At 34.3% G+C, this 11,130-nt stretch overlaps 1 protein-coding gene across 1 annotated transcript in view; it reads left to right on the top strand.

Moving 5' to 3' along the window:
* The window catches only part of Su(var)3-3 (Suppressor of variegation 3-3), a 106,371-nt gene continuing 95,241 nt past the window's right edge, over positions 1-11,130 (top strand). The window contains exons 1-4 of the mRNA XM_008202676.3: positions 1-146; positions 250-937; positions 2,908-3,487; positions 3,536-3,684. Coding sequence (XP_008200898.2) covers positions 123-146; positions 250-937; positions 2,908-3,487; positions 3,536-3,684 — 1,441 coding nt within the window. The 5' untranslated portion in view covers positions 1-122. The remainder of the gene's footprint in view (positions 147-249; positions 938-2,907; positions 3,488-3,535; positions 3,685-11,130) is intronic.

The following is an 11,130-nucleotide window of genomic DNA, read 5'->3' on the forward strand; positions in this document are numbered from 1 at the left end:
GCACGATGTAGGCAACATGCAATGACGCATCTATCTGTCAATGTCAAGGACGTAAACAAAAATCAAAATAATCAGTTCATTTTCCACTTTTTTGATAATTTTACCAGATAAAACGTTAAAAAATGAGTCGGAGAAAAAAGATAAAGGTATTGTGCCGAATACCAGTCAGAAGTATACTTGCTTTATTGTATTTTTACCCAAATGACGGTAAATCGTCGAAAGTGAGGTTATCTGATCAATGGTTTTTAGGTGGACAGTAAAGAAATTGATGATAAACTTAACAACGCCGATGAGGAAAATGTTGCGGAAGCGTTGGATAAAACTAAAACCCTTCCATCTGAGAAAAAATTAAACTCAGGGGCTAGTTCTTCCAAGGGAAACAAGAAGGAATCAAAGAAGGAAGAGTTGAAGAAGGAGGAGGATAAGAAGAAGGATATTGATCCCGAATCGGAGCTGGATGATCCAGTAATCAAAGACCTATTTTCTGGGTTAGAAGGAGCAGCATTTCAGAGTCGCATGCCATTTGATAAAATGACCTCAACTGAAGCGGCCTGTTTCCCAGATATAGCCCAAGCCGCATTACAGACCATTAAAGTGTACCTAAACGTCCGCAATCGTATTCTACAAATGTGGCTCGATAACCCAAAACAACAACTAATACTTGAAGACGTTATGGAAAAAATCGAAGTTCCCTACAACAGTGACGCGCCTCTTGTTAAAAGAGTTCACGCGTTTTTGGAACGTAACGGGTACATCAATTTTGGTGTTTTTAAAAGACTTAAACCTTTACCGTCGAAAAAATATGGAAAGGTTATTGTAATTGGAGCCGGCATTGCTGGACTAGCTGCAGCTCAACAATTACAACAATTTGGGCTGGAAGTAATAGTCCTAGAAGCGCGGGATAGAGTAGGTGGAAGAATTGCTACTTTTAGAAAAGGTATTAAACAATCAAAGGACAAAAGCGAACCAGGAATTCTTCAAGTCAAAATAAAACGATTTAACCCAAGTTGCACTTGACACCAAAATTCATAAATTCACAGATAAATTATAAATTAATATTCGATTTTGTTGAATACTTCAAAACTGAACTGCTTCAAAAAATAATCGATGTTTATGAAATTTGGCACAAGTATACTTTGCTATCAAAACCACAATATATTTTGGTTTATTATTATTGTAAAGTATTATTGACGTACTAAGTGTGAAACCAACAATTTAACTCGTTTATTGTTTGAAAGGTGAATTTTAACTAATTTTTGTGCCATATAACATTTTTTTTAAACACTCCGATGTTTTATGTGATATTTGCTGCATCTTTTCACATTTTATTATGTTATTTAAAACGGTACGTTTTACACAAATTTATGGGGCAAAAATTTTTTAAAATGGGTTTAACTTAGAGGTTAGAGGTATTTTAACATGTGGAATCTCTGGTTCTTTTTTGTGCTTATCTTTTCGTTACATTCTGCATAAAATAATGCTTCGACCTTATATGGCAAATTTTCGTCGCAGTTGATCAAACTCTTGCGAATAAATTTAAGGTTTTAGCTCAATAAAAGAGAGAAAAAAAATGGCTAGGGGAAGACTGAGCAAGACGGGGTACTTAAAGTTTGAATCCCAATAAAACTAACATTATCGTATCTATATTTTATTTTTTGTAATTAATCTTTCATGATGAGCTCCTGGTTTCTTGAACGATTTATCGATAGAAAAATTTTGATGGTTGAATACTTGCTAAGGTAGAGATGATCTGATTGCTGTTTATATAGAAATTATGGAACCGCTAGAATTTATCTAACGATAACTTGTTCAAGAAATTGGGGATAAGTCTTATTTGCAACTTTTGTTACGTAATTAAATAGAAACTTAAAAGTTACATTTTAACTTCACTGTTGTTGCTCTCGATTGATGGTCTAATCCTAGATATTTTCTTCTTTTTGTACACTTTTTTATCATTCCCAGACTTTTTCAGTTTTTCTTAGATATGTAATTTCTTTTTTCTTTTGCTTTTTTTCCTATACTATTCTCTGTCTTTTAATTGTTTTTTCCAGTCTTTTTTATATGGTAAAGAAGTAAAAGTAGAAGTTTTTCCTCTTTTTCTAACTACGCGAGTGGTTAGAGATTTTTTCAGTTTTTCTTAGTTCTGTAATTTTTTTTTCTTTTGCTTTTCTTCCTATGCTGTTCTCTGTTTTTTAATTGTCTCTTCCAGTTTTTTTTATATGATAAAGGAGGAAAAAGTAGAGGTTTTTTCTTTTTTTTAATTACGCGAGTGGTTTTGCATATTACTTTTGCCATTTTAATGCTGAAAAGTCTCCGTCTTGCCTTCCTATGGCAAATAGAGTTTAATAGAGTTCCTATATTGGGAATATATCCAATAAAGGAACTCTAGAGTTTAAAAGTTAGTAACTACCAATAAATATGTTGCCATGTAATACAAATAAATAAGTGTTTACCTGTTAAAGTAATCGTTGAGACATATGAATTAGTTCCTATATTGGAACTATTATAGGAACTCTAATATGAATAACTGTAAACGGAATTTGAATGTTATTTACAAAACACACACGAACTAAAGAAAGTGAATCTTAAGAAAATCACTAAAACGTTTTTTTTTCTTTCATAAAACTTATGAAAGACATGGTGGCACCTCTCAGTGACTTCTCTAATTTATAGCTGTCTTAGCAGGGCTTTTTTACGTGCAAAAACAATAATGATTGATTAAATAGTTTGGTATTTAAAGCCTATACCCCTATTGCACACTGAAGAAAATAAATTCTGCTAAATATTCGGGGAAATACTTTATTTTCAAAAACGTAAAAAGTTAACTCAAAGGTCCCTGTTACAATCGCAGTTATATTTCTCAAAAAATCACGATAGTAACATTTTTACGTTTTATTTTATTTTCAGGTAATTATATAGCTGACTTGGGGGCTATGGTTGTGACAGGCCTCGGCGGCAACCCTGTGACAACCCTCAGCAAACAAATCGACATGGAACTGCACCGCATACGACAGAAATGTCCTCTGTACCAATCAAGCGGTGTTACTGTCGATAAAGACAAAGATGAAATGGTTGAACGTGAATTTAACCGACTTTTGGAAGCCACATCGTACTTATCGCATCAACTAGATTTTAATTATGCTGGAAATAAGCCAGTTAGTTTAGGTCAAGCGTTAGAATGGGTGATAAAGCTTCAAGAAAAGCACGTTAAAGAGAAACAAATCCAGCATCTCAAATCCGTTATAACACTACAAGAAAAATTGAAAACGAATCAAAAACTATTAGTTGGGATTAAGGAACAGATGTTTGAGACCAATGCAAAAATTAGGGAACTGGCCAGTGTTGAAAAACGAGATATTCAGCTAGAATTTGCGTATAGGAGTGCTGTGCGTGATCTTAACTCATATTCGAAAGAGTGGGATCAACTGCAAGAGCAAGCGAAGGAAATTGAAGATAAACTTAAGGAATTAGAAGCGTCGCCACCAAGGTACTAAATTTGTTTGGCTTTGGCACTTTTAAAAAAATTTTTGTCCAGTGATGTGTACTTGTCATCGAAAGATCGCCAGATTTTGGACTGGCATTTTGCCAACTTGGAATTTGCAAATGCGACTCCACTTTCGAATCTATCGCTGAAACATTGGGATCAGGACGACGATTTTGAATTCACGGGGAATCACTTAACAGGTGAGTGGGCGCAACTGTAAAAACTGGAGTGTACGGCTGGTTGCATACATAGTTTCGTGTTAACTCACGTTCTCGATTTTTTGGGATAGAGAATATCTGTTTTCAATGCGTTTGCCTTTCTTTTGTGTAAGGTCAAGAGCAATTTGAAAAGAATGTTACTGATGTGATGTAATATTTACTCGTTGCGAGTTTAAATATTTGTATTATTCTTCTTGTATGCGCTGTGTTTACTTTTCTATTCTTCCGAGAGCGGAACGTTAAAATACGGTGTAATTTTTACCTTTTGATCTGTCGTGCGTTGGACAAAAACAAATGATGCCACTTTTTGATTATATGAAATTTTTTGAATCATTTTGCTTAATACGTGTTTACGCCTCTAATGGTTTTAAACGACTGATTTATTGACAGTTGAGCACAAAGATCTGATAATTTTTTGTAATAAAAACTGGAGATTATTTCGTTTTTACTATTTTAGTGGTTCCGTTCGCATTTTATTTAGTGGATTAATAAGAAAATTGTCAATAATGTATTAAATAAGGGTAATCACAAGAGCAAGTTAATTCTGAATAGTAAAAAAATGTGTAAAATTCAAACCTGATTCACACCTTACTACTACTACCAAAAACTTTTTTATTCAAAAACTCTCAAAAATTAAGAGTCGTGGAGAGTGTGCTATTAAATACTTTATACAGGTTGTTTTTTTTAAATGAGCCATTCTGGATGACTCAGAAAATAAATAATTTTCGAGGTAGTCAATTTTATTTACAGGGCGACCGTTTTTATATACCTTTGAAAGCTGTAGCGCCAACTCAGACGAAAAGTTGATCTTGATGGTGATATTGATGATGATTTCTAAATAAGAGATGCACCAAAAAGTAAAAAATAATTGAGGTTAAAATAGGGAGTTAATCGAAGAAGTCATGTTTTGAGTCATGAATAACAAGTTAAGGTAAACTAAAAACTTTGATTTATTTTTAATAATTTTTAATTAACTCCCTATTTTTACCTCAATAATTATCACGGACGATTAAAGAATCAACATATCAAGTAAAAAATAATGTTTCTCACACTGGAGAATATTTTTTCTTATAGGATAAAAATTCTAAAATTTATAAAAGCTTTGGGAGTTGTCAGCTGAACGAAGTAACTGTAATGCTGTAGTTTTCTAACTTCCAAAGCTTTTATAAATTTTAGAATTTTAAACTGTAAAAAAATTTACTCCTGTGTTGAAAAACATTTTTTTTGTACATATTTTGAATAAAAGTTTTTTAAAAAACATTTTTTTTATAAATCTTTTATTTCTGATTATGATGGCTTTATTAGCACAAGTTTTTGAAAAAGTGTAATTTTTTTCTGTAGTTTTCAAATAAAGCCAATTTTTCGATTTTTGTCGAGATTGAGTACCGAAAGTCACGGTGTTTGGACGTAAAATAACGGTCCTAATACTATTGAACTCTTTAAAATAGCGAATTTTGTTATTATCTCTGAAAATGCAATGCGTTCCAGTGGCGTTTCCTTTTACTCGCGTTAATTTTTCGCATTTATAACAATTCTGTTGCACGTCCTCGGATAACCAGGCCATTATTGTTTATTTATTGCCATAATAACACGTTTTTCTTCTCGTAATAACGTCGATTCACACCTTGCGGCAAGACGTACGTGATTGACAGGCATTAAACCCAACGGCTTTTGCAGGTCAGTGAGCGGCTGATGGTAAAGTCGAACAGTCGCCAACATCATCATTCATAATAACAGTTTTTCGGATAAAGTATTGTTGAAAGAATGATTTTTCACGTGTTGTTGTAGTTTTTCTTTTGTAAAAAACGGTCGATGTTTAAAGTCCTCGTGCATGAGTGCTTCATTTGCCTGACCCGTCCGACAGGGGCCTTCAGATCGGACAGATAAGTCGCCGATAAGGCGGTCATCTCACGATTTCTGGATTCGTTTTATTTTCACTTCGACCTTTAAGCTTTTTTGGTCAATCTCGGCGCGCTGGCGATGCTTCTACCGATTAAATACTTGTTTGCGTACGGCGTTATTAAGCTCCGTGCTTTGTTGCTGTTTCGTTTAAATTCCAGACTGTGCTAAGGGGCTGTCGCGAAAACGGTAATCGGATTTTCTCTTTTTCTACGACCTGAAAATTATTGACGCTTTTTTTGGAAGTTGGTGCTAAACAATAACAATTAAAGCGGGCTTTAACCCTCATCTGCAGGGGTTCTGCATAGGTTGGGTCTAATGAACCCATAGGGTAAAATACAAGTTTTCGACAGTCCAACTGCTTTTTTGATAAATGATTACTATTTTATTAATCAAATCAAATAAACATTTTTATACATATTTTAAATAACTAAAATCAATCATTTTTTAAAAAAGAAGAAAAATGCTACTCGTCTTTTCACCGTACGCAGGTAATTGTTTTTTTTATCACGTTATCACATGGCTCAAAAATTGTCTACGATTTTCTATGAACTCTAGAATGACAATTATAGCGTTTGCATTGTAGCTCTCTGCTGTATTTATTCTATTTACTTATTTTTACTATTTAGTATGTTTGGTTCAATGGACCATTTGTTACCTTTTTATGTGAATAAAAAACTAAGATGCGTGGTACGACTTTTTTCAGTATACAGGGTGTCTCAGCTAAGACTTTCGAGCCTGATATCTCAGATATTTGTCAACGGATTTTTATGAAATTTAAAACGCAGATATTTTAGAAGATAAAGATTAAAATGCAATTAATGCAACGACTCAAGTCTTAAAAACGTAATCTTTACATGCCTTTTTAAAATGTTAAGCTTTTTAAGAGTTATATTAAAAAAATTATCGTCAGTGAAAAATGCTGTCAGAAAAATCTCGTTCGTGGAAGACGTCTGTTTCGCGAGAAAAATGAGAAACAAACTGCTAAACGTGGGTACAGATGCAAAAGCGTAGATCTCTACGAGACAAATGAGCACTACCATTGAATTTTGGTCAATCCTACTCGCAGAAACGTAACTGTCACGTAAGAGACATTTCACAATTATGTGTCACCCATACAAAGTCAAAAAACAATATTTTTGACATATTTTTGGTACTGGATGCTTTAATTCCTTCAAAAAGGACTAAAAGACTGAACAACAACTGAAAAATTCTAGACACTTGAACATTCTGGACTTTGGAAATGTTTCGTACACTGCTGATTGGATTCTCTTCAAAAGCTTGAATTACAGCCCCAAATATTGCTTCGTTTCCAGTGACGTGTTTTGTCCTCACTAGAGATTTAGTTCAGGTACGCTTCCAAATTATTGACGATTCTTTGAACTTTAAATTTCATAAATAACATTTCACAAAAAGTTAAAAGACACTTTCCATAGACGAATATTGATTCTTTTTTCAACAACACAGAAATTTCAGCCACTGTTGTTGGTTTTTAAAGTAATTTCACCAAATTAAAACAATTTTACTTTTCTGACAGCGCGCACACTTTTGGCATTTTTTTCAGTGGTACAAAAAATGCCGCATAGAAATGCTTCATCAATTGTTTCAAAAGATGACTCTAAATTACTATTAAAATTTGGATTAAGTTTTTAACAACAAAATTTTTTTTTTTTTTTCTTGGATCAGCTGAGCGATTTGGCAAATTTTTTGTGTGGCCATTTATTTTTCGGGGTTTAATGATCCAACGGTAATTTGGCTTAATTTTAAATAAAAGAAATGTGTTTTAAAATTGAATTTTTTTGCCCCTAATTGAAAGACCACCTCCTAAAATATGTGCATTCTAAATTTCATAACAATCCGTTGATAAATAACTGACATATTAAGCTTGAAAGTCTTAGCTGAAACACCCTGTACATAACACATCTCTGTAAACATTTAGAAATACATATAAATTTATTTGGATATTTTCTGTCATAAATAAAAATTGAATCGAAAATAATAAGCAACCTTTGCTGTTGAGGGTTAAATCCATATACAACACAGGGTTTTTGTTTTGATTGGTGCAATTTTTCATGACGGAGGTGCAATATTTTAATGGCAGCTTACGCAATGAGAACTTGTTGAATTGAAGATATTAATTACAAAGGTAAACTTGTTTTGATCGGGCTGCAGCTTTAGCGCGAAGACACCCGCAGTGCACGGACTAATTAATATCTCCGCCAATTAATATTAGTTTTTATGCAGTTACGATTGATTTGTAGCCATTGTGCTTTGATTATGAGTCTCGGGGGTTCATTGCTCCAATTTGCGCTCGGTGGAATGCTTTTTTAATCGATTAATAGGTGTTTTGTTCATGGCGGCGGCGAAATTTTTAATCGTCGTTTTGTCTCCGACAACAATAGGATTGCAATTATTTCGAGCAGGGCGCGAACCAAATTCGAAAATAATTCGCAGGGTCACCTGTTCAACCAAACAGAATCATCGGTGGTGATCTTTCATACGGCGAAAAAATCGCGTCAAAACGAGATTTCACACAGCACGCAAATGACAGATTAGTTAGTTTTCAAAGAATGCACGGAATTGAACAATAAAACCGAAAAAATCCAGCTGTCCACTGAAAGATTCGTCGTTCTCATTATCTCAAGAAAAAATCTCGTCATTATACGATAATACGAGATCAGAGGACTGTTTTTTACCGCGATCTTCATGAGTTTTTTGCCCAAATCATTGTCCAAATAATATTTATTAAGCCCGCAGATGCGACTAGATTACTTAGATGGTAGTTCGATAATCTTCAAGTTGATGTTTAATTTTGGCAATTTTTTGGTCATTTCAACCGGCTGTCGTCTAATTCTCGTAGAAATCGTCAATTTAAAAAGTCAATTGTCGCGCTTCACTGGTGTCGGTGGCATTCTACGAATCAGGCCGCATCTAATTGATAAAATACAATATACCGATGAGAATCGATTGGTTACGGATGTTAGTGCTCGTGTGGAGCTAACATTGTCTTCGGAAATCCACAAAGAGCATCTCGGACGTGACCTTGCCGTATACTCGATCTGGATGGATGAAATTGAGTTATACACATTTTTTGTTTATGTAACGTGTGCGACCTTTACTCTCATCCTTGCAAGCTTTCTCAAGTTAAAAATTCTGAAATTGCATTGAATTTTATTCAGCCGGATTGGAATTCCGTTTGTAGGTCAGCTTCCACAGTCAAATTGCCTGGAAATGTTGATCGAATATGACAATTGTAGATCGAGGATTGTATTTAGAGAGTCCGGTAACAGATGAGACGAAAGATAAACGATAAGTTGCCGCTGAACCGGTTCAGAAGTGACGGTCGAGAAGGCGACATCATTAATTAATTTATAAACCTAATAATGATTTCAAAGGGATCAGAGGAATTCAAAATCATTTCATTAAATTTCCAAAGCAAACAAAAAACTGATGAATTTCTAATCGATTCGTTGGCTTTGTCTCGTGTTTACGACGTGCTAACAGCCCTCAAATTTGGAAACGTTTCGTTTGGCGGTGGCTCGACAAAACAACACAAATGATTCTTTATGTGACATGTGGACGGCTTAAAGCGGCTTACGTCGGGCTTAAAGTCTTCATACCTCCGAAAGATAAGAAATGATCGTGAAATCACACCCATTTAATTCCATTTGTCGTATCCTTTTTCGTTCGAAATGTGGGGGCAAAGCTTAACGTCGCCCTCGGTTTGAGATACCGAACACCGGATCTTTATAATTTGCAAGAGATCGCAGTCCTTGATTTGGAAGAAGGGGGTTGGTCAAAGGCGGCCGCTCTTTGCGAATTTGACACCTCTTCCGTTCGGAATTGTTGCGGACAAATGCTTTCAGTTTACGTAATTTTTCATTTGGCTCTTGACAATAAGAAAGTGTCATTTGTTACAAAGAAAACGATTTTAATCAATTTACATAATGTGTGTCACTCTTGTTAATTATTTCTTATCAAGATGATCGAATTTATTAATAATAATTGTGTTGTCACTTTTATGAAACCTGAGGTCCTTTTATTTTTTTACCAAGCGAAATTACGGTTTGTAGAGCAATCTCCGTCCTACATTTATAAATAATGTAATACAGTTTATCCTATTTTTTATTTAAGATATTGCGTTTTACCGAACCATGAAATTGCATTTTCGTGCTACGTATAGAGTGTACAGTAATATGAAGTCCAGTTTTTGCTGCTTGGTAAAGTAGAATGACTACAAGTAGGTAAAAATATAAATGTTTATTTCCAAAGAACACTTGGGCCATTCTTTATTGTTTTGGCTAAATCCTAATTTAAAAATCTTTTCGGAGAGATAAGAAATTTTCTTCTAATGTGAATTTTTAAAAAGTTGCGTTGGTGTAAAATGTAAATTAGATTAGAGGTTTACATTCTACTTCCATATTTTTCTTCAGATTTAATCCAATATGTAAATTAGTAAGTTTAGATAGTTGATCTATAATTTAAAAACAGCACTCTCGAATATCTGAACAAAGTTGATGCGTCAAATAAAATATGAAATTTTTATTTAAATCAGTAGATGCATCAGATTGACTTTGAAAAAAGCTGTTAACCATCGCGAGCAACCACCCGTTCGTAAGTAAACTTGGAAACAAGTAGGGATCAAAATTACATCATTTAAATAAATATTTACCGTCAACGGTGAGTGCATATATCATTTTGTACATAACGTTTTCGCTGCGATGCGAGCAGTCCAGTTAGGGACTATTCCGTATTCTTCGTGTAGAAATCACCAAAACTTCGGCTGGTTAACCATGTTACATAGCGGCCGAGGTGAAATTCGAACACGGTAACACTTGTACGGAGAAGTTTTAATTGCTTTTCCCCCGCTGCGGTATTTATCATGGAAACGCAATAGGAACTGGTAATAAATATTAAGTAGGTTTGTCTGCCTGTATTACATAATGCATTAGTTGGGAAGAGGATACATACGTATCTACGGGTGATTTGTAGGTGTGAAGATAAACTTTGCCGTTGAAAATCACACAAGAGGTCGTAAATTTTGTGACAAATTAGCGGCAATAGCTCAACACCACCATTATTATTACATGTCTATTATAACCGAGCACAAACCGTTCGAACCCTCGTTCATTGATTAAGTTGCAAATACGGACGATTGGACTATTTTTCTCTTTGAAAACATGCTCAACAACTTCACGGAGGAAATAAGATACCAGTTTATTAGCATTCAGAATGGAGTTTTTTCTATACTTCAATATCGGTTTAAATTCCAGCTGCTGTCATATTTAGTGGTTTATTTGTTCGGATTTTGAAAACAGACATAGTTAACATTGTCCCACGTGAACCCACGCTTTTGCGACTCATTATCCCGTAAACACAGCATGTGGTCATTCTGATTGCCAGTTGCGATTTTGTGAGCGAAAACATTTGATATTTTATGTATATATCGTAGAATTTCTCGACAAACGTGTGTGTTGTTTTTAGAATCGGTGCAAATGCGAAACCAAGTGGGATGATTTATGTGGCTTT

This window comes from Tribolium castaneum, chromosome 4, assembly GCF_031307605.1.
Source record: "Tribolium castaneum strain GA2 chromosome 4, icTriCast1.1, whole genome shotgun sequence".
In the NCBI taxonomy this organism is placed as follows: domain Eukaryota; kingdom Metazoa; phylum Arthropoda; class Insecta; order Coleoptera; family Tenebrionidae; genus Tribolium; species Tribolium castaneum.